This window comes from Crinia signifera, chromosome 6 (assembly GCF_055691185.1).
Source record: "Crinia signifera chromosome 6, ASM5569118v1, whole genome shotgun sequence".
In the NCBI taxonomy this organism is placed as follows: Eukaryota; Metazoa; Chordata; class Amphibia; order Anura; family Myobatrachidae; genus Crinia; species Crinia signifera.
The window spans coordinates 295,349,984-295,377,715 of record NC_139222.1 but is presented as its reverse complement, the minus strand read 5'-3'; the positions used below and the strand labels follow the sequence as shown (position 1 = coordinate 295,377,715).

At 50.6% G+C, this 27,732-nt stretch overlaps 1 protein-coding gene across 3 annotated transcripts in view; it reads right to left on the bottom strand.

Moving 5' to 3' along the window:
* HSPA12A (heat shock protein family A (Hsp70) member 12A) overlaps positions 1-27,732 on the bottom strand; it is a 310,784-nt gene that overhangs the window by 100,325 nt on the left and 182,727 nt on the right. For all 3 annotated transcript variants that reach the window (XM_083149953.1, XM_083149955.1, XM_083149952.1), the window contains exons 8-9: positions 18,885-18,971; positions 4,895-4,999 (exon numbers count right to left, since the gene is read on the bottom strand). In XM_083149953.1, the coding sequence (XP_083006079.1) occupies positions 4,895-4,999; positions 18,885-18,971 (192 nt within the window). The remainder of the gene's footprint in view (positions 1-4,894; positions 5,000-18,884; positions 18,972-27,732) is intronic.

Below are 27,732 nucleotides of genomic sequence, written 5' to 3'. Positions count from 1 at the left end.
GTGGCTAGATCGCCCATGCACACATAATGATGTCTCTCTTTGTTGAATGTTCCAGAGAAGCACAACTTCCCCTGAACATCCCGGTCGCTAGATCACCCATACACATGTGGCGATGCCCCTTCGTGCTTAGAATTCTAGAGAAGGACGACTTCGCCTGAACACCCCTGTGGCTAGACTGTCCATACACACATAGTGATGCCCCTCTGTGATGAGCATTCTAGAGAAGCACAACTTCCCCTGAATGTCCCAGTTGCTATATCACCCAAAGACACATAGTGATGCCCCTCAGTGATGAGCATTCTAGATAAATCTGACTTCCCATAATGTTCTGGTGGCTAGATAGCCCATACACACGTAGAAATGCCTCTCCATGCTGAGCGTTTCACTGAAGGATGTCTTCCCCTGCCCATCTCTGCTTCAGGGAGATGGACAAGGTTAGAGGGGGAGCTCTGATGTAAGTGAACAAGAGCACTTCCCCTTCCGGTGGCTGGCGGTTGGCAATCCGATCACCAGACCCCCCCCTAGATGGCGTGTGCTCCATCTGTAGTGATGCTCCTCCGTGCTGAGCATTCTAGAGAAGGATGACTTCCCCTGAACATCCCAGCAGCTAGATCACACATACACACATAGAGATGTTCCTCCATACTGAGCGTTCCAGATAAAAACAACTTCCCCTGAGTGTTTCGGTGGCTAGATCGCCCATGCACACATAATGATGTCTCTCTTTGTTGAATGTTCCAGAGAAGCACAACTTCCCCTGAACATCCCGGTCGCTAGATCACCCATACACATGTGGCGATGCCCCTTCGTGCTTAGAATTCTAGAGAAGGACGACTTCGCCTGAACACCCCTGTGGCTAGACTGTCCATACACACATAGTGATGCCCCTCTGTGATGAGCATTCTAGAGAAGCACAACTTCCCCTGAATGTCCCAGTTGCTATATCACCCAAAGACACATAGTGATGCCCCTCAGTGATGAGCATTCTAGATAAATCTGACTTCCCATAATGTTCTGGTGGCTAGATAGCCCATACACACGTAGAAATGCCTCTCCATGCTGAGCGTTTCACTGAAGGATGTCTTCCCCTGCCCATCTCTGCTTCAGGGAGATGGACAAGGTTAGAGGGGGAGCTCTGATGTAAGTGAACAAGAGCACTTCCCCTTCCGGTGGCTGGCGGTTGGCAATCCGATCACCAGACCCCCCCCTAGATGGCGTGTGCTCCATCTGTAGTGATGCTCCTCCGTGCTGAGCATTCTAGAGAAGGATGACTTCCCCTGAACATCCCAGCAGCTAGATCACACATACACACATAGAGATGTTCCTCCATACTGAGCGTTCCAGATAAAAACAACTTCCCCTGAGTGTTTCGGTGGCTAGATCGCCCATGCACACATAATGATGTCTCTCTTTGTTGAATGTTCCAGAGAAGCACAACTTCCCCTGAACATCCCGGTCGCTAGATCACCCATACACATGTGGCGATGCCCCTTCGTGCTTAGAATTCTAGAGAAGGACGACTTCGCCTGAACACCCCTGTGGCTAGACTGTCCATACACACATAGTGATGCCCCTCTGTGATGAGCATTCTAGAGAAGCACAACTTCCCCTGAATGTCCCAGTTGCTATATCACCCAAAGACACATAGTGATGCCCCTCAGTGATGAGCATTCTAGATAAATCTGACTTCCCATAATGTTCTGGTGGCTAGATAGCCCATACACACGTAGAAATGCCTCTCCATGCTGAGCGTTTCACTGAAGGATGTCTTCCCCTGCCTGTCTCTGCTTCAGGGAGATGGGCAAGGTTAGAGGGGGAGCTCTGTTGTAAGTGAACAAGAGCACTTCCCCTTCCGGTGGCTGGCGGTTGGCAATCCGATCACCAGACCCCCCCCTAGATGGCGTGTGCTCCATCTGTAGTGTTGCTCCTCCGTGCTGAGCATTCATGAGAAGGCTGACTTCCCCTGAAAGTTCCTGCGGCTAGATCACCCATACACAAATAGTGATGCCCCTCCGTGCTGAGCGTTCCAGCGAAGGATGACTTCCCCTGAACATCCCAGCAGCTAGATCACACATACTGTACTTATATAATGTCCCTCCATACTGAGCTTTCCAGATAAAGACGACTTCCCCTGAGTGTCCTGGTGGCTAGATCGCCCATACACACATAGCAATGGTGGTGGGGACAGGCGAGCGGCATCGGGGAGGCGACAGATGGCAGCGGCCAGCTCTGGCGCGAGTGCCCCCTTCCGACGGATGGCGGGGCCTGGCGGCTGGCGAGGGCTGGCGAGTAACGCTGAGAGGGGCTCAATCTGTATGTTGACTTAATGTAGTCAAGATCTAGTCAGGTGATGGTGACGCATGGGACTGCACATCACCATTGCTCGGGGACATACATAAGGAGCAATCACAGATGCATGTGGTGCAGGCATTATGCTGGGAGACCCAGGTAGGGGACATTGCAGTACCCTAGGTGTAATGGTACAGATACATGGTTCTCCCATCACTCCCCATCTCTCCCCTCAACTGCCCCATCTCTCCGCGTCACTTTACATCTCTCCAGCCTCCTCCAATCACTTACAATATGCCCCCATCTCTCCCTTCTCTCCCCTCATCTGTCTCAATCACTCCCAATCTTTCCCTATCTCTTCCAACTCTCCTCATCACTCTCCATCTCTCCTATCACTCCCAATCTGTCCCCATCTCTCCCCATCACTAACCATCTCCCCTGATCACTCCCCTCATCTGTCTCCATATCGCCCCCATCACTCCTCTAATCTGTCCCCATCTGTCCCCATCACTTCGCATCTCTCTCCTCATATCTATCCGTATCATTTTACATCTCTCCCATCACTCTCCCCATCACTCCCTATCTGTCACCATCTCTTCCCATATCTCCCCTCATCTGTCCTCATCTCTCTGCATCACTACCATCTCCCCCATCTCTCCCCTCATCTGTCACCATCACTCCCCTCCTCTGTCCCCATCTCTCCCCTCATCTGTTGCCATCTCTCCCCTCATCTGTCGCCATCTCTCCCCTCATCTGTCGCCATCTCTCCCCTCCTCTGTCCCCATCTCCCCTCATCTGTCCCCATCTCCCCCCTCCTCTGTCGCCATCTCTCCCCTCATCTGTCGCCATCTCTCCCCTCATCTGTCCCCATCTCTCCCCTCATCTGTTCCCATATCTTCACTCATCTATACTCATCTATCCCCATATCTCCACTCATCTGTCTTCATCTCTCTCATCTCTCCCCTCATCTGTCCCCATATCTGTCCCCATCTCTCCCCTCGTCTGTCCCCATCTCTCCCCTCATCTGTCCCCATCTCTCCCCTCATCTGTCCCCATCTCTCCCCTCGTCTGTCCCCATCTCTACCCTCATCTATCCCCATATCTTCACTCATCTGTCTTCATCTCTCTCATCTCTCCCCTCATCTGTCCCCATATCTGTCCCCATCTCTCCCCTCGTCTGTCCCCATCTCTCCCCTCATCTGTCCCCATCTCTCCCCTCATCTGTCCCCATCTCTCCCCTCGTCTGTCCCCATCTCTACCCTCATCTATCCCCATATCTCCACTCATCTGTCTTCATCTCTCTCATCTCTCCCCTCATCTGTCCCCATATCTGTCCCCATCTCTCCCCTCGTCTGTCCCCATCTCTCCCCTCATCTGTCCCCATCTCTCCCCTCATCTGTCCCCATCTCTCCCCTCGTCTGTCCCCATCTCTCCCCTCATCTGTCCCCATCTCTCCCCTCATCTGTCCCCATCTCTCCCCTCGTCTGTCCCCATCTCTACCCTCATCTATCCCCATATCTTCACTCATCTGTCTTCATCTCTCTCATCTCTCCCCTCATCTGTCCCCATATCTGTCCCCATCTCTCCCCTCGTCTGTCCCCATCTCTCCCCTCATCTGTCCCCATCTCTCCCCTCATCTGTCCCCATCTCTCCCCTCGTCTGTCCCCATCTCTACCCTCATCTATCCCCATATCTCCACTCATCTGTCTTCATCTCTCTCATCTCTCCCCTCATCTGTCCCCATATCTGTCCCCATCTCTCCCCTCGTCTGTCCCCATCTCTCCCCTCATCTGTCCCCATCTCTCCCCTCATCTGTCCCCATCTCTCCCCTCGTCTGTCCCCATCTCTCCCCTCATCTGTCCCCATCTCTACCATCATCTATCCCCATATCTTCACTCATCTGTCCTCATCTCCATCATCTGTCCCCATCTCTTCCCTCATCTGTCCTCATCTCTCCCCTCATCTGTCCCCATCTCTCCCCTCATCTGTCCCCATCTCTCCCCTCATCTGTCCCCATCTCTCCCCTCATCTGTCCCCATCTCTCCCCTCATCTGTCCCCATCTCTCCCCTCATCTGTCCTCATCTGTCCCCATCTCTCCCCTCATCTGTCCCCATCGCTCCCCTCATCTGTCCCCATATCTTCACTCATCTGTCCTCATCTCCCCCTATATCTCCCCTAATCTATCCCCATTTCTCCCCTCATCTGTCCCCATCTCTCCCCTCATCTGTCCCCATCTCTCCCCTCATCTGTCCACATCTCTCCCCTCATCTGTCCCCATCTCTACCCTCATCTATCCCCATCTCTACCATCATCTATCCCCATCTCTACCCTCATCTATCCCCATATCTTCACTCATCTGTCCTCATCTCCCCCTATATCTCCCCTCATTTCTCCCCTCATCTGTCCCCATCTCTCCCCTCATCTGTCCACATCTCTCCCCTCATCTGTCCCCATCGCTCCCCTCATCTGTCCCCATCCCTCCCCATCTCCCCCTATCCCCCCAACACTCCACTGGCCAGGCTGTCTCCCTCTATCTGCACATAGCTAGGTCCTATAGTGTACATCCTTTGAATATAAACTGTTCCATCAGTGACCACCTTGTACCTGATGCCTTGTACAGTTCTTTCAGGTGACCTTCTGGTAATCGGATTTGATGGACGGTCAAATCAACAGTTCCTCCTCCACAATCTACCACCACATAGCGATCCCCTGGGAAATGGAAAGCACAGATACATGAGATTGTATGTATGTATACATATATATTATTACAGTAAGCAATATCCTTTAGTATTGGGTAGAAGATCTGCGACCTAGTGAAAACGGACACTCCACCTGATTTCTGTACATTACACAGCCCCTAAGGGTCCCGGACACTCCACCTGACCAGTGTACATTACACAGCCCCTAAGGGTCCCGGACACTCCACCTGACCATTGTACATTACACAGCCCCTAAGGGTCCCGGACACTCCACCTGACCAGTGTACAATAAACAGCCCCTAAGGAACCCGGACACTACACCTGACCATTGTACATTACACAGCCCTTAGATGACCTGGACACTACACCTGACCATTGTACATTACACAGCCCCTAAGGGTCCCAGACACTCCACCTGACCAGTGTACAATAAACAGCCCCTAAGGGTCCCGGACACTCCACCTGACCAGTGTACATTACACAGCCCCTAAGGGTCCCGGACACTCCACCTGACCATTGTACATTACACAGCCCCTAAGGGTCCCGGACACTCCACCTGACCAGTGTACAATAAACAGCCCCTAAGGAACCCGGACACTACACCTGACCATTGTACATTACACAGCCCTTAGATGACCTGGACACTACACCTGACCATTGTACATTACACAGCCCCTAAGGGTCCCGGACACTCCACCTGACCAGTGTACAATAAACAGCCCCTAAGGAACCCGGACACTACACCTGACCATTGTACATTACACAGCCCTTAGATGACCTGGACACTACACCTGACCATTGTACATTACACAGCCCCTAAGGGTCCCGGACACTCCACCTGACCAGTGTACAATAAACAGCCCCTAAGGGTCCCGGACACTCCACCTGACCAGTGTACATTACACAGCCCCTAAGGGTCCCGGACACTCCACCTGACCATTGTACATTACACAGCCCCTAAGGGTCCCGGACACTCCACCTGACCAGTGTACAATAAACAGCCCCTAAGGAACCCGGACACTACACCTGACCATTGTACATTACACAGCCCTTAGATGACCTGGACACTACACCTGACCATTGTACATTACACAGCCCCTAAGGGTCCCGGACACTCCACCTGACCAGTGTACAATAAACAGCCCCTAAGGAACCCGGACACTACACCTGACCATTGTACATTACACAGCCATTAAGAGACCCGGGCACTCCACCTGACCTCTGTACATTACATGGCCCCTAGGGGACCCAGACACTCCACCTGATTTCTGTACATTACATGGCCCCTAGGGGACCCAGACACTCCACCGGACTTCTGTACATTACACAGCCCCTAAGGGTCCCGGACACCACACCTGACCAGTGTACAATAAACAGCCCCTAAGGAACCCGGACACTCCACCTGACCAGTGTACAATAAACAGCCCCTAAGGAACCCGGACACTACACCTGACCATTGTACATTACACAGCCCTTAGATGACCTGGACACTACACCTGACCATTGTACATTACACAGCCCCTAAGGGTCCCGGACACCACACCTGATCAGTGTACATTACACAGCCCTTAGGTGACCCGGACACTCCACCTGACCAGTGTACAATAAACAGCCCCTAAGGAACCCGGACACTACACCTGACCATTGTACATTACACAGCCCTTAGAGAACCCAGACCTCTGTACATTACACGGCCCCTAGGGGCAGGGCCGGATTAACAGTGTGCCTGATGGAGCTACAGCTCCAGGCCCACTCTCCAAATTGGCCCATTTTATAGCTGAGGGCCAGGGCTTTCCAACGAGCCTGACTCCGCGTCGCTAGCCCCCTGGGAACCGGAGATACCATCAGGCAAAGCTGGAACGTTTTCCCCAACGTTTTCCACATGGGACCCGCTAATTCCGACCCCCACCTGGTTCCAACGGCATCACAGAAGCTCGACGTTGATTTCAGTCTAACCCAAATCGCTGAGCCTTCAATCTGATACCAGGCTGGTCCTTATGGGTTCATTGGTTCTAGAGATATTGCGGGTAAACCGATCTTTTTCATTTCTTAATTGTAATTTCATGGCTGTTCATGTTTTATGAGGACAGATTTCACTGAAACCAAACGGCCCAGTTTCTGGGTCAGTTGGTTCCGAAGATATAGCTGGCTGTTTAAAAGGGGGGAGGGGTAGTTTTCTCTCCTCCTCACACCAGAAAATGCAGGGACTAGCCTGGTGTAAAAGGGCCCAGGCGGGTAAATCCCTGCATTTTCTGGTTCTTTCAAATAGCCGGGACCTGCATTGCTCTGAATACAGCCGGGCAGCCCCCTGCTCTCTGCCCAGCTGTCAATGGCTGTCATTTCTGCCCTGCGTTGCTGTCCCCCAGTTACCGCAAGCATGTATTCACCCTTAGCAATGAGCATGCAATCCCACATGACACTGAGCATGGAACCCCTGGCAAAGAGCATATAGGTAAGCAGCACTTATGTAGCATAATTTTTAATAGGCATTATGGTTTTTGGCATAATACGTAATGGACATTATGGTGTGTGGTTTAACATGCAATGGGCATTATGGTGTAAATGTTTAATGCGCGCCTTTGGCGCGCAATGCCCCTGTTTATGAAGCATATTGTGCATTATTGCTCAATCTGTTTGTTATAGTGTGTATTTTGGCTCAATCCATGTGGCAAAATGTGAATTTTGATTTAGTCTGTGTGGCATAACGTGAATTTTGACTCAATCCATGTGCCATAGTGTGAATCTTAACTCATTCCATGTGGCATAATGTGTAAGAGGCAAGTACAGTATAAGGGGATTACTATTGTGTTGCATGATTTGTATAAGGGGTATATGGTGTGTTAAACTTAGGTGACCACATAAAATGTGCTGAAATGTTGTCTACCAAGTTTTGGCTTTCAGTTTTTTTTATGACTGCAGTGCCGCCTCACCCGCAAGTATGTTAGGACATCAGCATCCTGTGGGTGTACCTTTGGAGGGCACCCGCCAATATATCTCCCTGCATATTTCCTATGCCAGCCCCTGCCTTTTCCAGGCATATATAATTAGTTGAAAGTATTTACACAACTAGAGACACACCCATGAGCAGACCACCCAAACAGAACACTGGTCACGCCCCCACATTATTAGGTGCTGGCCACAACCCCTATTATTGCACATAATAGGCCCTTGATCATTTTCAGCTCCAGGCTCATTTAGACCTTAATGTGGCACTGCCTAGGGGAACCGGACGCTCCACCTGACCTCTATACATTACACGGCCCCTAGGGGACATGGACGCTCCACCTGACCTCTATACATTACATGGCCCCTAGGGGACATGGACGCTCCACCTGACCACTATACATTACATGGCCCCTAGGGGACATGGATGCCCCACCTGACCTCTATACATTACATGGCCCCTAGGGGACATGGATGCCCCACCTGACCTCTATACATTACACGGCCCCTAGGGGACATGGACGCTCCACCTGACCACTATACATTACACGGCCCCTAGGGGACATGGATGCCCCAACTGACCTCTATACATTACACGGCCCCTAGGGGACATGGACGCTCCACCTGACCTCTATACATTACATGGCCCCTAGGGGACATGGACGCTCCACCTGACCTCTATACATTACATGGCCCCTAGGGGACATGGACGCTCCACCTGACCACTATACATTACATGGCCCCTAGGGGACATGGATGCTCCACCTGACCTCTATAAATTACACGGCCCCTAGGGGACATGGACGCTCCACCTGACCTCTATACATTACATGGCCCCTAGGGGACATGGATGCTCCACCTGACCTCTATACATTACACGGCCCCTAGGGGACATGGACGCTCCACCTGACCTCTATACATTACACGGCCCCTAGGGGACATGGACGCTCCACCTGACCTCTATACATTACATGGCCCCTAGGGGACATGGACGCTCCACCTGACCACTATACATTACATGGCCCCTAGGGGACATGGATGCTCCACCTGACCTCTATACATTACACGGCCCCTAGGGGACATGGACGCTCCACCTGACCACTATACATTACACGGCCCCTAGGGGACATGGACGCTCCACCTGACCACTATACATTACATGGCCCCTAGGGGACATGGATGCTCCACCTGACCTCTATACATTACATGGCCCCTAGGGGACATGGACGCTCCACCTGACCTCTATACATTACACGGCCCCTAGGGGACATGGATGCTCCACCTGACCTCTATACATTACACGGCCCCTAGGGGACATGGACGCTCCACCTGACCTCTATACATTACACGGCCCCTAGGGGAACCGGGCGCTCCACCTGACCACTATACATTACATGGCCCCTAGGGGACATGGATGCTCCACCTGACCTCTATACATTACACGGCCCCTAGGGGACATGGACGCTCCACCTGACCTCTATACATTACATGGTCCCTAGGGGACATGGATGCTCCACCTGACCTCTATACATTACACGGCCCCTAGGGGACATGGATGCTCCACCTGACCACTATACATTACATGGCCCCTAGGGGACATGGACGCTCCACCTGACCACTATACATTACATGGCCCCTAGGGGACATGGACGCTCCACCTGACCTCTATACATTACACGGCCCCTAGGGGACATGGATGCTCCACCTGACCTCTATACATTACATGGCCCCTAGGGGACATGGATGCTCCACCTGACCTCTATACATTACACGGCCCCTAGGGGACATGGACGCTCCACCTGACCACTATACATTACACGGCCCCTAGGGGACATGGACGCTCCACCTGACCACTATACATTACACGGCCCCTAGGGGACATGGACGCTCCACCTGACCTCTATACATTACACGGTCCCTAGGGGACATGGATGCTCCACCTGACCTCTATACATTACACGGCCCCTAGGGGACATGGATGCTCCACCTGACCTCTATACATTACACGGCCCCTAGGGGACATGGATGCTCCACCTGACCTCTATACATTACACGGCCCCTAGGGGACATGGATGCTCCACCTGACCTCTATACATTACACGGCCCCTAGGGGACATGGACGCTCCACCTGACCTCTATACATTACACGGCCCCTAGGGGACATGGATGCTCCACCTGACCTCTATACATTACACGGCCCCTAGGGGACATGGATGCTCCACCTGACCTCTATACATTACACGGCCCCTAGGGGACATGGACGCTCCACCTGACCTCTATACATTACATGGCCCCTAGGGGACATGGATGCTCCACCTGACCTCTATACATTACACGGCCCCTAGGGGACATGGACGCTCCACCTGACCTCTATACATTACACGGCCCCTAGGGGACATGGACGCTCCACCTGACCTCTATACATTACATGGTCCCTAGGGGACATGGACGCTCCACCTGACCTCTATACATTACACGGCCCCTAGGGGACATGGACGCTCCACCTGACCACTATACATTACACGGCCCCTAGGGGACATGGACGCTCCACCTGACCTCTATACATTACACGGCCCCTAGGGGACATGGATGCTCCACCTGACCTCTATACATTACACGGCCCCTAGGGGACATGGATGCTCCACCTGACCTCTATACATTACACGGCCCCTAGGGGACATGGATGCTCCACCTGACCTCTATACATTACATGGCCCCTAGGGGACATGGACGCTCCACCTGACCACTATACATTACACGGCCCATAGGGGACATGGACGCTCCACCTGACCTCTATACATTACACGGCCCCTAGGGGACATGGACGCTCCACCTGACCACTATACATTACATGGCCCCTAGGGGACATGGACGCTCCACCTGACCTCTATACATTACATGGCCCCTAGGGGACATGGACGCTCCACCTGACCTCTATACATTACACGGCCCCTAGGGGACATGGACGCTCCACCTGACCTCTATACATTACACGGCCCCTAGGGGACATGGACGCTCCACCTGACCACTATACATTACATGGCCCCTAGGGGACATGGACGCTCCACCTGACCTCTATACATTACATGGCCCCTAGGGGACATGGACGCTCCACCTGACCTCTATACATTACACGGCCCCTAGGGGACATGGACGCTCCACCTGACCACTATACATTACACGGCCCCTAGGGGACATGGACGCTCCACCTGACCTCTATACATTACATGGCCCCTAGGGGACATGGACGCTCCACCTGACCTCTATACATTACATGGCCCCTAGGGGACATGGACGCTCCACCTGACCTCTATACATTACACGGCCCCTAGGGGACATGGATGCTCCACCTGACCTCTATACATTACACGGCCCCTAGGGGACATGGATGCTCCACCTGACCTCTATACATTACACGGCCCCTAGGGGACATGGACGCTCCACCTGACCTCTATACATTACATGGTCCCTAGGGGACATGGATGCTCCACCTGACCTCTATACATTACACGGCCCCTAGGGGACATGGACGCTCCACCTGACCACTATACATTACATGGCCCCTAGGGGACATGGATGCTCCACCTGACCTCTATACATTACACGGCCCCTAGGGGACATGGACGCTCCACCTGACCACTATACATTACATGGCCCCTAGGGGACATGGACGCTCCACCTGACCTCTATACATTACACGGCCCCTAGGGGACATGGACGCTCCACCTGACCTCTATACATTACACGGCCCCTAGGGGACATGGATGCTCCACCTGACCTCTATACATTACACGGCCCCTAGGGGACATGGATGCTCCACCTGACCTCTATACATTACACGGCCCCTAGGGGACATGGATGCTCCACCTGACCTCTATACATTACACGGCCCCTAGGGGACATGGACGCTCCACCTGACCTCTATACATTACACGGCCCCTAGGGGACATGGATGCCCCACCTGACCACTATACATTACACGGCCCCTAGGGGACATGGACGCTCCACCTGACCTCTATACATTACACGGCCCCTAGGGGACATGGATGCTCCACCTGACCTCTATACATTACACGGCCCCTAGGGGACATGGATGCTCCACCTGACCTCTATACATTACACGGCCCCTAGGGGACATGGACGCTCCACCTGACCTCTATACATTACACGGCCCCACAGAACAGCCGCACATGGACGGTTACAAACACTGATAAAGGGGAGTGGTGTACACTTGAGCGTACGCCACCGTATACGGACAGGTCTCCCCTCAGCCACCGTTAACTGGCGTACATCAGAGCATACGCCACCGTATACGGACGGATCTCCCCTCAGCCACCATTAACTGGCGTACATCAGAGCGTACGCCACCGTATACGGACGGATCTTGTCCGTTTTCACACCGACACCTTCCATATATCTGAGCGTACATCACAGTGCAAGTAGAAATTGAGTCCAAAAACATCCTTGTTGCTCTTAGATGTGGTTTATGTGTATTTTTCCATATAAAAAACTGGTATGTTTGTGCTACAGTGAAAAAGTTGACACATGTCGACTTCTGTGAATTGAGTGTCCTGGTTTTTAAAGTATACCAAAACACTTACTGAATGGGTGTAGACGGTTATAAAATAACTACCTTGACATATATAACCAGGTCTTAGAATGAATATTACCTAAAATGAAACCAACCTTTACATGTAGAGAAGTGTAGAAAGATAAGCTTCCAATGTGTTTGAGGGCTGTGTGTGGCTTGCAGGTAGTGAAATCATGGTTTGGACTTAATAGCCTGCAGCATTGCTTATAACATTCAGGTGTAGTAATCAGCGTTAATTAGCAGACCCAGGAGTCCGCTCTCATGCGGTATCTCTAGGGGTGGTCTGGAGCTATCTTTGGCGTCCACCTGTTTTTGGCCCAAAATGCACGGTGCGTTCTCCGATCGAGGCGGTTGTGGCACCGTACATTTTGTGTGCACCCCCCCGTGTACGCCCATGTTTACACCCACTTTTCCTCATTATTCCGGCCGCTCCCATAAAAATGCCCCCATGCCGCCCTCAATGACCATACTCTTGCGGACAGGTTTTTTCGCACGGAGAGACCCGTCCGTGAGCGGTGTGAGGTCGCCGCACATGCGCATTGGGAAAGCTACGCATGCGCAGATGAAAAAAAACCCCAATCCACCCGTAAACGGTCCCACCGTACCAGGCAGAATAAACCCCTAATTTACATATTTCTGCAAGCTTGCAGTTGTACCAATTCCAAGTCCCACAGATAATTAATGATAATTTGTCATTAATTAATGGCCTATTATTTAAAATACAGTAAGTATAATGTTTTTGTCCTGTTTGTCAGAACAGTAATTTATTAGCTATTGAGTTATGACCTTATCCCCTCTACAAAACACTGTACAGGAATGAGATGCACGTGCGTCTATCTGTACTGTACAGTATATCACCCCGCCGCTGGATTAGTGGAGCACTCTCCACCCAGTGGTGGTGATGTGTACTGCATGCATTTTAAGGGTACTACAATAGTGGCATGCCAAAACCCTGGCTTAGGAGCGGTGGTGTAATGGATGAGCATGGCTCTATCTGTAAGTGAAGACAACAATATTAAATCCAACGTGATCCTGAGCAGTCAGTATGGATTGGTAATGGGGCTGTGAGCAGTCAGTATGGATTGGTAATGGGGCTGTGAGCAGTCAGTATGGATTGATAATGGGGCTGTGAGCAGTCAGTATGGATTGGTAATGGGGCTGTGAGCAGTCAGTATGGATTGGTAATGGGGCTGTGAGCAGTTAGTATGGATTGATAATGGGGCTGTGAGCAGTCAGTATGGATAGGTAAGGGGGCTGTGAGCAGTGAGTATGGATAGGTAAGGGGGCTTTGAGCAGTGAGTATGGATAGGTAAGGGGGCTGTGAGCAGTCAGTATGGATAGGTAAGGGGGCTGTGAGCAGTGAGTTTGGATAGGTAAGGGGGCTGTGAGCAGTGAGTATGGATAGGTAAGGGGGCTGTGAGCAGTCAGTATGGATTGATAAGGAGGCTACAAACAGTCAGTATGGATTGGTTATGGTGCTGCGAGCAGTCAGTATGGATTGGTAATGGGGCTGCGAGCAGTCAGTTTGGATTGATAAGGAGGCTGTGAGCAGTCAGTATGGATTGGTAATGGGGCTGCGAGCAGTCAGTATGGATAGGTAAGGGGGCTGTGAGCAGTCAGTATGGATTGATAAGGAGGCTACAAACAGTCAGTATGGATTGGTTATGGTGCTGTGAGCAGTCAGTATGGATTGATAACGAGGCTACGAACAGTCAGTATGGATTGGTAAGTGGGCTGTGAGCAGTTAGTATGGATTGGTAAGTGGGCTGTAAACAGTCAGTATGGATAGGTAAGGGGGCTGTGAGCAGTCAGTATGGATAGGTAAGGGGTTGTGAGCAGTCAGTATGGATTGATAAGGGTGCTGTGAGCAGTGAGTTTGGATAGGTAAGGGGGCTGGGAGCAGTCCATATGGATTGGTAAGGAGGCTGTGAGCAGTCAGTATGGATTGATAAGGAGGATGGGAGCAGTCAATAAGGATTAATAAGGGAACTGTGAGCAGTCAGTATGGATTGATAAGGGGCTGTGAACAATCAATAAGGATTGGTAAGGAAGGAGGCTGCGAGCAGACAGCATGGATAGTTAAGGGGGCTGTGAGCAGTCATTTTGGATTGGTAATGTGGATTTGAGCAGCTGGTATTGATAGGTAAGGGGGCTGGGAGCAGTCAGTATGGATTTATAATGGGGCTGTGAGCAGTCAGTATGGATGGATAAGGAGGCTACAAACAGTCAGTATGGATTGGTTATGGTGCTGCGAGCAGTCAGTATGGATTGGTAATGGGGCTGCGAGCAGTCAGTTTGGATTGATAAGGAGGCTGTGAGCAGTTAGTATGGATTGGTAAGTGGGCTGTGAGCAGTGAGCATGGAAAGGTAAGGGGGCTGTGAGCAGTCAGTATGGATAGGTAAGGGGTTGTGAGCAGTCAGTATGGATTGATAAGGAGGCTGTGAGCAGTCAGTATGGATTGGTAAGGGTGCTGTGAGCAGTGAGTTTGGATAGGTAAGGGTGCTGGGAGCAGTCCATATGGATTGGTAAGGAGGCTGTGAGCAGTCAGTATGGATTGATAAGGAGGGTGGGAGCAGTCAATAAGGATTAATAAAGGAACTGTGAGCAGTCAGTATGGATTGATAAGGGGCTGTGAACAATCAATAAGGATTGGTAAGGAAGGAGGCTGCGAGCAGACAGTATGGATAGTTAAGGGGGCTGTGAGCAGTCATTTTGGATTGGTAATGTGGATTTGAGCAGCTGGTATTGATAGGTAAGGGGGCTGTGAGCAGTCAGTATGGATGGGTAAGGAGGCTGCGAACAGTCAGTATGGATTGGTAATGGGGCTGTGAGCAGTCAGTATGGATTGATAACGAGGCTACAAACAGTCAGTATGGATTGGTTATCGTGCTGTGAGCAGTCAGTATGGATAGGTAAGGGGGCTGTGAGCAGTCAGTATGGATAGGTAAGGGGGCTGTGAGCAGTCAGTATGGATTGGTTATGGTGCTGTGAGCAGTCAGTATGGATAGGTAAGGGGGCTGTGAGAAGTCAGTATGGATAGGTAAGGGGGCTGTGAGCAGTGAGTATGGATAGGTAAGGGGGCTGTGAGCAGTCAGTATGGATAGGTAAGGGGGCTGTGAGCAGTCAGTATGGATAGGTAATGGGGCTGTGAGCAGTCAGTATGGATAGGTAAGGGGGCTGTGAGCAGTGAGTATGGATAGGTAAATGGGCTGTGAGCAGTGAGTATGGATAGGTAAGGGGGCTGTGAGCAGTCAGTATGGATAGGTAAGGGGGCTGTGAGCAGTCAGTATGGATAGGTAAGGGGGCTGTGAGCAGTCAGTATGGATAGGTAAGGGGGCTTTGAGCAGTGAGTATGGATAGGTAAGGGGGCTTTGAGCAGTGAGTATGGATAGGTAAGGGGGCTGTGAGCAGTGAGTATGGATAGGTAAGGGGGCTGTGAGCAGTGAGTATGGATAGGTAAGGGGGCTGTGAGCAGTCAGTATGGATAGGTAAGGGGGCTGTGAGCAGTGAGTATGGATAGGTAAGGGGGCTGTGAGCAGTGAGTATGGATAGGTAAGGGGGCTGTGAGCAGTCAGTATGGATAGGTAAGGGGGCTGTGAGCAGTCAGTATGGATAGGTAAGGGGGCTGTGAGCAGTCAGTATGGATAGGTAAGGGGGCTGTGAGCAGTCAGTATGGATTGGTAAGGAGGAGCAGTCAGTATGGATAGGTAAGGGGGCTGTTAGCAGTGAGTATGGATAGGTAAGGGGGCTGTGAGCAGTCAGTATGGATATTTAATGGGGCTGCGAGCAGTGAGTATGGATAGGTAAGGGGGCTGTGAGCAGTCAGTATGGATAGGTAAGGGGGCTGTGAGCAGTCAGTATGGATAGGTAAGGGGGCTGTGAGCAGTCAGTATGGATAGGTAAGGGGGCTGTGAGCAGTCAGTATGGATAGGTAAGGGGGCTGTGAGCAGTCAGTATGGATAGGTAAGGGGGCTGTGAGCAGTCAGTATGGATAGGTAAGGGGGCTGTGAGCAGTCAGTATGGATAGGTAAGGGGGCTGTGAGCAGTCAGTATGGATAGGTAAGGGGGCTGTGAGCAGTCAGTATGGATAGGTAAGGGGGCTGTGAGCAGTCAGTATGGATAGGTAAGGGGGCTGTGAGCAGTCAGTATGGATAGGTAAGGGGGCTGTGAGCAGTCAGTATGGATAGGTAAGGGGGCTGTGAGCAGTCAGTATGGATTGGTAAGGGGGCTGTGAGCAGTCAGTATGGATTGGTAAGGAGGAGCAGTCAGTATGGATAGGTAAGGGGGCTGTTAGCAGTGAGTATGGATAGGTAAGGGGGCTGTGAGCAGTCAGTATGGATATTTAATGGGGCTGCGAGCAGTGAGTATGGATAGGTAAGGGGGCTGCGAGCAGTGAGTATGGATAGGTAAGGGGGCTGTGAGCAGTGAGTATGGATAGGTAAGGGGGCTGTGAGCAGTGAGTATGGATAGGTAAGGGGGCTGTGAGCAGTCAGTATGGATAGGTAAGGGGGCTGTGAGCAGTCAGTATGGATAGGTAAGGGGGCTGTGAGCAGTCAGTATGGATAGGTAAGGGGGCTGTGAGCAGTCAGTATGGATAGGTAAGGGGGCTGTGAGCAGTCAGTTTGGATAGGTAAGGGGGCTGTGAGCAGTCAGTATGGATAGGTAAGGGGGCTGTGAGCAGTTAGTATGGATAGGTAAGGGGGCTGTGAGCAGTGAGTATGGATTGGTAAGGGGGCTGTGAGCAGTGAGTATGGATAGGTAAGGGGGCTGTGAGCAGTGAGTATGGATAGGTAAGGGGGCTGTGAGCAGTCAGTATGGATAGGTAAGGGGGCTGTGAGCAGTCAGTATGGATAGGTAAGGGGGCTGTGAGCAGTGAGTATGGATAGGTAAGGGGGCTGTGAGCAGTCAGTATGGATAGGTAAGGGGGCTGTGAGCAGTTAGTATGGATAGGTAAGGGGGCTGTGAGCAGTGAGTATGGATTGGTAAGGGGGCTGTGAGCAGTGAGTATGGATAGGTAAGGGGGCTGTGAGCAGTCAGTATGGATAGGTAAGGGGGCTGTGAGCAGTCAGTATGGATAGGTAATGGGGCTGCGAGCAGTTAGTATGGATAGGTAAGGGGGCTGTGAGCAGTCAGTATGGATAGGTAAGGGGGCTGTGAGCAGTCAGTATAGATAGGTAAGGGGGCTGTGAGCAGTCAGTATGGATAGGTAAGGGGGCTGTGAGCAGTCAGTATGGATAGGTAAGGGGGCTGTGAGCAGTCAGTATGGAAAGGTAAGGGGGCTGTGAGCAGTCAGTATGGATAGGTAAGGGGGCTGTAAGCAGTCAGTATGGATAGGTAAGGGGGCTGTGAGCAGTCAGTATGGATAGGTAAGGGGGCTGTGAGCAGTCAGTATGGATAGGTAAGGGGGCTGTGAGCAGTCAGTATGGATAGGTAAGGGGGCTGTGAGCAGTCAGTATGGATAGGTAAGGGGGCTGTGAGCAGTGAGTATGGATAGGTAAGGGGGCTGTGAGCAGTGAGTATGGATAGGTAAGGGGGCTGTGAGCAGTCAGTATGGATAGGTAAGGGGGCTGTGAGCAGTCAGTATGGATAGGTAAGGGGGCTGTGAGCAGTGAGTATGGATAGGTAAGGGGGCTGTGAGCAGTCAGTATGGATAGGTAAGGGGGCTGTGAGCAGTCAGTATGGATAGGTAAGGGGGCTGTGAGCAGTGAGTATGGATAGGTAAGGGGGCTGTGAGCAGTGAGTATGGATAGGTAATGGGGCTGCGAGCAGTTAGTATGGATTGGTAAGGGGGCTGTGAGCAGTCAGTATGGATAGGTAAGGGGGCTGTGAGCAGTCAGTATGGATAGGTAAGGGGGCTGTGAGCAGTGAGTATGGATAGGTAAGGGGGCTGTGAGCAGTGAGTATGGATAGGTAAGGGGGCTGTGAGCAGTGAGTATGGATAGGTAAGGGGGCTGTGAGCAGTGAGTATGGATAGGTAAGGGGGCTGTGAGCAGTCAGTATGGATAGGTAAGGGGGCTGTGAGCAGTGAGTATGGATAGGTAATGGGGCTGCAAGCAGTTAGTATGGATTGGTAAGGAGGAGCAGTAGTGATATACTGGCCATATGTTACACACATCGTATTCCCACTGATCAGAGCCACAGAACCCTTGCGACATACAGTTCTAGGAATGATAATAATTTTGCTCTGCACTCCACTCAGATGAGCGCAATTGCTGTCACATAAATATATGGGACCTCCCCACATCACAGATAATTGAATCCCCACCTTCCCCATTATAAGGGTTCTGGCACAAGAAAGTGAGGACGGGATGTTACTACTGTGGATAATAACTGGTATTTCTGCTTGGAATGAATTTGTACCTTCCTCCAGTTCTGACCACAGCTCTCCAATCACATTTTCCACCAGAAAAGTGCGACTCTGTCGGTTCTTTCGAATGTGATCTTTGGCTGGATATAGAAATAACAGAAATGTACATCAGTAACAATATTACACACAAAGTACAGCTCCCACTTCCCATCAAAAGTGAAGATATCTGAACCTATTTTTGTTCTTACAGTTAGTACTTGTGTATTATCACGGCGCCCATCGCATCGCATACCACTAATTAAGGTATGCGATGGCATGCGATGGGACCCCATTGAGCCTTTCCCCGGGCTGAGTATACAATTTTGCGATGCGACGCGATCATGCCCGATTTGGGCTTATTCCCATGTTAAATGCCCCCCCATTCCCGATTTTTAATTGTATACCCACCCTGATGGGGAATGAGTATGTTAAATGCCCCCCTATTGTCAACACCACCCCGAAGCGTACGCGTCCTCCGACCTTTTCATACCCCCACTATCCACGTAGGCGTGGAGTTGATCTTATATAGTGTAGCGAGCGCAGCGAGCCACCAAACCCGAAGTGTGGCGGGTGCAGCGAGTCCCGTGAGGGGACGCAGAATATATGTGAATATATGTGAAGTCATCTGCGGCCGCTCGGCTTGTTTCTGGCTCGCCACACTATATAGAATCAATTCCACTCCGATGTGGATAGTGGCGGTATGAAAAGGTCGGAGGACGCGTACCGCCGCCCCTCGTGGGCTCGCTGCGCTCGCCACGATTCGGATTGGCGTTGATAGTGCGGTGGCGTTAACAATGGGGGGGCATTTAACATAGTCATTACCCATCGGGGTGGGTGTACAATCAAAAATCGGGTCTGAGGGGGCATATAACATAGGAATCAAGCATCTGGGTGCCTGTACAATTAAAAATCAGGTCCAATCGCGTTGCATCGCATGCGATCATATCGCATGCGATGCGGTGCGATTTTTGGTCGTACAATGCCCTATGATGGAAAACGTGGGCGCCATGATAATACACAAGTACCCTACAGTTTTATAAGCATTCATAAAAGCCATTTCCAGTCAATTCTGGCCACCTCCCATACGAAAATATTATTCACCAATATCGGCCAAAGCTGGCTGATTACATAGCGACACAGCAGGGGCACAGACTCATGCCATTATCCAGCACAACTATGATACATAGAGACACAGCAGGGGCACAGACACACGCCGTTATCCAGCACAACTATGATACAAAGCGACACAGCAGGGGCACAGACACACGCGATTTTCCAGCACAACTATGATACATAGAGACACAGCAGGGGCACAGACACATGCCGTTATCCAGCACAACTATGATACATAGAGACACAGCAGGGGCACAGACACACGCGATTTTCCAGCACAACTATGATACATAGAGACACAGCAGGGGCACAGACACACGCCGTTATCCAGCACAACTATGATACATAGAGACACAGCAAGGGCGCAAACACACACAATTATCTAGCATGTCTATAATACATAATGGCACAGCATTATCTAGCACACGGGTGTCAAACACAAGGCCCGCGGGCCAAATCCGGCCCGCCAGACCTCGTCATGTGGCCCGCGCAGCCGCCGCCAGCCTTCACCTTTTATTCTCGCTTCTTTTTTTGACACAAGAAAGCCGCCTCTTCAGCGCATGCGCGGCAGCCTACAAGCCAGAGAACGTCTGCCCTCTAGCGGCACCGGCCGTTCTACACAGGAAACCTCCACTTGTTTTTATATTGAGCACATGCCATCCTGTGATGTGACAGATCCAATGGCTGCCTGAACCCTTCTCTCCTGTACTGTAAGTAGATATGATGTATGTGGTGGTGGTGGTGTGGGGGGGGGGGGGGTGGTCTGCTTATTATTCTGCTTAAAAGTCTGATTATAATTAATTTGAGAATATAATTCCAGTAGGAAGGTTGCACACTGCTGATATCATCCGCAAGAAAACTTTATTGGAGACTGCTCAGACAGAAGAACATGGTATTTGGTCTGAGCAGTCTCCAATAAAGTGTCTTGTGGACAATATCAGCGATGTTTGACCCTCCTTTTCTGACTTGCATCATCTGCTACTAAAATGTGAGTGGGCTCTGCGTTGGTCTGCACCTGCCCTTCACAGCACTGCAATGGTTACATACCATGGCAGGTGGAGCGGTAAACTATGGATATACTGACCACTTCCATGTCACTTTACAGTGGTATAGGGACCCTAAACTACAATCAAATACCTCATTATTCTGACTATGTTTCTGCTTTCAGAGCTAGTTATTACTTACATTATTACAAAAAACAGTAATAATTGAATGCAGTGACAATAATTTATGATAATAAAGAGTGGACACATAGTCCTACAGATACAACTGGCCCTTTGAGGGTGACCAAACTGCTGATGCGGCCCCCGATGTATTTGAGTTTGACACCCCTGATCTAGCACATCTATGATACATAGCGACACAGCAGGGGCGCAAACACACACAATTATCCAGCACATCTGTGATACATAGCGACACAGCAGGGGCACAAACACACACAATTATCTAGCACATCTATGATACATAGCGACACAGCAGGGGCACAAATACACAGCATCATCTAGCACAACTATTATACATAGCGACACAGCAGGGGCACAAACACACACAATTATCCAGCACAACTTTGATACATAGCAACACAGCAGGGGCACAAATACACAGCATCATCTAGCACAACTATTATACATAGCGACACAGCAGGGGCACAAACACACACCATTATCTAGCACAACTATTATACATAGCGACACAGCAGAGGGGCAAACACAAACAATTATCTAGCACATCTATGATACATAGCAGCACAGCAGGGGCACAATCACACAGCATATCTAGCACATCTATGATACATAGCAGCACAGCAGGGGCACAATCACACAGCATATCTAGCACATCTATGATACATAGCAGCACAGCAGGGGCACAATGACACAGCATTATCTAGCACATCTATGATACATAGAAGAACAACAAAGAACTGGAAAGAAAAAGGATTGTCTCTTTGTTGGCGCACTAAGAAGAGAAGAAGATAAACTTTTTTAGAATAGGTACTTGTGTAGTTTCACGGCGCCAGCATGGCGCCGTGCATCTGAGTCCTCTTGCGGGGCTCGCTTCGCTCGCCCACGCTGCGGGCTCGGTGGCTCGCTTCGCTCGTCACACTATCTAAAATCAACTCCATGCCAACATGGATAGTGGGGGTATGAACTATCCATGTTGGCATGGAGTTAAGTTAGTTTATTTTAGATAATTTGCTGAGCGTAAAAACCGGAAGTAGCATGGCGCCATGCTGCCGCCGTGAAACTACACATGTACCTTAGAATATACCTTTTATTTGTTGTTCATTAAAAAGGAAGATTATTTGCGTGAAATATTCCCAAATAAAACAAGTATTAAATTAAAGCTGTGAGTGTCGTTTCATATATTTTATGACTGTCTCATATAATGATGTGAATATCTATGTGTCCTGTACTTTTGGTACAAAGTTGTATCCAAAAACCTTTATATTTTCACTTTATATGGAAACATTGTTCCTGTTTTGACTTTATTTACTGAAGGTTTGATACAATGTATCCCAAACACATGGCATTATCTAGCATATCTATAATACATAGCGGCACACCTGGGGCACAAACACATGGCATTATCTAGCACATCTATGATACATAGCGGAACAGCAGGGGCACAAACTCATGGCATTATCTAGCACATCTATGATACATAGCGGAACAGCAGGGGCACAAACACATGGCATTATCTAGCACATCTATGATACATAGCGGAACAGTAGGGGCACAAACACATGGCATTATCTAGCACATCAATGATACATAGCGGCACAGCACGGGCACAAACACATGGCATTATCTAGCACATCTATGATACATAGCGGAACAGCAGGGGCACAAACACATGGCATTATCTAGCACATCAATGATACATAGCGGCACAGCACGGGCACAAACACATGGCATTATCTAGCACATCTATGATACATAGCGGAACAGCAGGGGCACAAACACATGGCATTATCTAGCACATCTATGATACATAGCGGAACAGCAGGGGCACAAACACATGGCATTATCTAGCACATCTATGATACATAGCGGAACAGCAGGGGCACAAACACATGGCATTATCTAGCACATCTATGATACATAGCGGAACAGCAGGGGCACAAACACATGGCATTATCTAGCACATCTATGATACATAGCGGAACAGCAGGGGCACAAACACATGGCATTATCTAGCACATCTATGATACATAGCGGAACAGCAGGGGCACAAACACATGGCATTATCTAGCACATCTATATTACATAGCGGAACAGCAGGGGCACAAACACATGGCATTATCTAGCACATCTATGATAAATAGTGGAACAGCAGGGGCAGACTGGATGGCAGTTAAATACACTGTACAATCACATAGAAAGAAGAGGTCCCAGGGAAATACATGAAAATAGGGTGGAGTAGGTACTGGAAAGGAGCTTATTGATTAAAAAATGACATTTTAGAATTGTTATGTGTTATGTCCGTAGGGGACACTGAAGTCACTATGCTGGGGGATAGAGTGGTGTAATGGAGGAGTCGGCACTTTAAGAACTTTGAAGTGTGGCATGGCTCCTCCCCCTCTATCCTCCCCTCAGACTTCAGTCTAAAGGCCCCCATACATTAGTCCGACTTGTCCTAAGGACAAGTCGGACCTGATTTCCCCCTGCAGCTCCCCGGGAGGGGGACACACGATTTGGCACTTGATGTGCCAAGTTTTGCAAATGATACATTGCATGCGATGTATCATTTGCAACTCCCGGGGAGCTGCAATGTGGAGCGAGAAGGGGGGCCGGGGACATCGAGGTGGCGGACGCACGCTGTTAGTAGTGCGGACGCTGTGGGGGACACAGGCGGCAGTAACATAGAGCCGGGCGGGGGGAGCCGGGAGCTGTCAGTACTGAAAAAAAAAAGCCCATACAATGAATGGGCAGCCTGTGATTGGCTGAGCGCTCTCTCAGCCAATTGCTGACAGGCTGAGAGAGCGCTCAGCCAATCACTGGCTGCCCATTCATTGTATGGGCTTTTTTTTTTTTTCAGTGCTGACAGCTCCCGGCTCCCCCCGCCCGGCTCTATGTCACTGCCGCCTGTGTCCCCCGCAGCGTCCGCACTACTAGCGGCGTGTCCCCCCCCCTACCCGGACGGAGCATGACAGCTCCCTGCTCCGGCTCCCCCTGCCGCCCCCCCTCCCTCGCCGGCATCTCCCGCCCCCCTCCCTCGCCGGCGTCCTCAGAGTCCCCACGGCTGCACATAAGATTTATCTTATGTGCAGCTGGTCCGACGTCCCGACTCTGACCCGATGCGCACGGGACCGCGCATCGGGTCGGACCGGGTGTCAAAACCTGCGATTTGGTCCGATTTCACTGCCCGATCCATCTGGATCGGGTGAAATCGGGGCCAAATCGCATAGTGTATGGCGGCCTTTAGTTAACTGTGCCCGAGAGGAGAAAAGAGGCCAGGGATTCTCTGCCAGAGAGAGAGAATAATAAAAGTAGAACATACCATATGATAACAAGCAAGTTACCAACAGACAAACGCATGCACAACCAAACACAATTGCATGCGTAATAGACAAACCCCCCCTTCAGGCATGAACAGCGCTGGGAGGGCGTTCAGTGTCCCCTACGGATTCGGAGAAAGGGAATTAACGGTGAGTACCAAATTCCTATTTTCTCCTTCATCCTTGGGGACACTGAAGTCACTACGCTGGGGACGTCCCAAAGCCATCCACACGGGTGGGAAGGCACTGGGCATCCTGAAGCACCGCGCGGCCAAAACTCGTTGCAGAGGCCGCAAAGGTGTCAAACCTATAAAACTTAATGAAGGTATTAGGGCCTGACCAGGAGGCTGCCCTACATAACTGTGAAAGGGAAACCCCCCTGGCTGCAGCCCAGGAAGGCCCCACCGAATGGGTGGAATGGGCCGAAATCCTAGTTGGCGGCGACTGAGAAGCATTAAAGTAAGCCTGCTTAATGGTGAGACAAATCCACCTAGCCAAAGTCTGTTTGGTAGCTGGCCAACCACGTTTCGCAGAGGAATAAAGAACAAAAAGAGAATCCGATTTTCTGAGATCCTTAGTTCTATTCACATACACCTGCAAGGCTCGAACCACATTCAGCGAAGCGGAATCTCCCGTGAGAGCTGGAACCACAATTGGCTGGTTTAGATGATAGGAAGACACCACCTTTGGTAAATAATCCAACCGAGTTCGAAGTTCAGCTCTGTCTGGGTGAAAAACCAGATAGGGTGAACGACAGGAGAGAGCACTAAGGTCGGACACCCGGCGTGCCGACGCTAAGGCCAGAAATAAAACAGTTTTCCACGTTAATAAACACAAATCAATGGTGTCTAAAGGCTCAAAGACACCCGACAAGATAGTCAAGGACTAATGAAAGGTCCCAAGGTTCCTCCGGAGTCCGAACTGGTGGTTGAGGCCGGAGTACCCCGCTCAGGAAGGACTGCACCTCTGGAATAACGGCAAGCCGCCGATGGAAAAATATGGATAAGGCGGATTCTTGCACCTTCAGGGACCCTAGGCGCAGGCCCGCCTTAAACCCTGACTGCAGAAACCGCAGCAAACGGGACAAAGAGAAGACGGCAGTAGGAAGCTTACGGCACTCACACCATGCAACATAGGCCTTCCAAATGCTGTAGTAATGACGGGAAGTAACCTCCTTCCTGGCTCTCATCATCGTGGGAATCACAGATTTAGGAATTCCCCGTCTGCTCAACAACGCGGCCTCAACAGCCATGCCGTCAAACGAAGTTGCTGTAAGCCTTGGTAGACGAACGGCCCCTGTTGCAAGAGATCGTCCCTTGGAGGAAGCTGCCACGGATGATCTATCAGGAGCCCCTGAAGATCAGCATACCAAGGACGACGAGGCCAATTCGGAGCCACCAGAATGACCGTTGATCTCTCCCGTTTGATCCGTTTGAGTACTAGCTGAATTAAAGGCAACGGAGGGAACAGATATATGAGGGAATAATTCCAATCCGCGGTCAGAGCATCCGTCGTCACTGCTTCTGGATCCCGTGACCTGGAACAGTACAGCTGCACCTTCCGATTGTGTTTGGAGGCCATCATGTCCACCTGAGGCATTCCCCAACGGTGGACAATCTGTGAAAATATCTCCGGATGTAGAGCCCACTCCCCAGGGTGGACGTCCTGGCGACTTAGATAATCCGCCTCCCAGTTGTCCACCCCGGTAATGAAGACCGCCGAAAAGGCCAGAGCATGACGCTCTGCCCATTGGAGAATCGGACACACCTCCTGCATGGCCCCGCGACTGAGGGTTCCACACTGACGGTTTACATAAGCCACAGCCGTGGCATTGTCGGACTGAATTCAAATTGGTCTTCCCCGGAGGAGCAAGTCTGCATTGAACAAGGCCAGGCGAATTGCCCGAAGCTCCAGAATGTTTATTGAAAGCTTTGCTTCCTGAGGAGACCAACGTCCCTGAAAGTGACGTCCCAACACTACAGCCCCCCAACCAAGGCTGGCATCGGTCATGACTATAGTCCAATCCCAGATTCCAAACCGGCGGCCCTCCAACAGATTGGCCGTCAGAAGCCACCACTGGAGAGACAGCCGATTGCAAGGAGACAGTATCACCGTCTTGTGCATGTGCACATGGGAGCCCGACCATTGCTTGAGGAGATCTAATTGAAATGTTCTCGAGTGGAAGCGGCCGAACGGGAGGGCCTCGAAAGAGGCCACCATTTTGCCCAGCAACCGAATGCATAGGTGAACAGACACTCTCCAAGGCCGAAGAACCTGCTGTACCAATTTCTGTAGGGATAAAATATTTTCCCGAGGTGGTAGTAGTAGTACGTTTATTTATAAGGCACCGCAAAGTGTCCTCAGCGCCGTACATAGCAAACAAAAAACAAATTACAAGGTAACGTACAGGGTGTGTGGAAAAATACAGTATGAATAGGGGTATAGCTGGTAGAACTAAAATCAGCATCAGTTCAGAAGTAGGTGTCAAAATTGTCGAGGAGACTGAAGATGAAGTAGAGGAAGGGAAGAACAGGACAGGAGCACAGGTGAGGTAATGAGGTAGGGTGAGTACGTGAGGAAGGAGGACCCTACTCATAAGAGTTAACATACTAAAAATAGGTGGGTGGACGAACGAAAAACAATAGGATAAGGTAGGAAGATCTTTTGAACCGCCGTATCCAAGATCAATCCCAGAAACACGATCCTTTGAGAAGGAGTCAGTTGTGATTTTTTTGTAGTTTAGGATCCAGCCGTGGTGTGTTAATGTCTGGCAGGTTACCTGAATCGCCTGACTCAACTGATCCTTGGACCCGGCCTTGATCAGTAAATCGTCCAAGTAAGGGACAATCTTGACTCCCAGAGAATGCAGTAAAGTGACCATGACTGCCATTATCTTGGTGAAAAGACGTGGCGCAGAAGAAAGGCCAAAGGGCAGAGCCCGAAATTGAAAATGCTGGTCTTTGATCGCAAAGCGAAGAAACCGTTGATGAAGATCGTAAATGGGGACATGCAAGTAAGCATCTTTGATGTCCAGCGATGCTAAAAATTCCCCCGGTTCCAGCCCTGCGACCACAGAACGGAGTGACTCCATCTTGAATTTGTGGTACGCGATGTACTCGTTTAAAGTTTTCAAATTTAAGATTGGCCGTACTGATCCGTCCGGCTTCGGTACTAGAAAAAGAGGAGAGTAGAAGCCCTCCGTGCATTGTTCAGTAGGAACAGGCATTATTACCCTTGCGGACAACAACCGC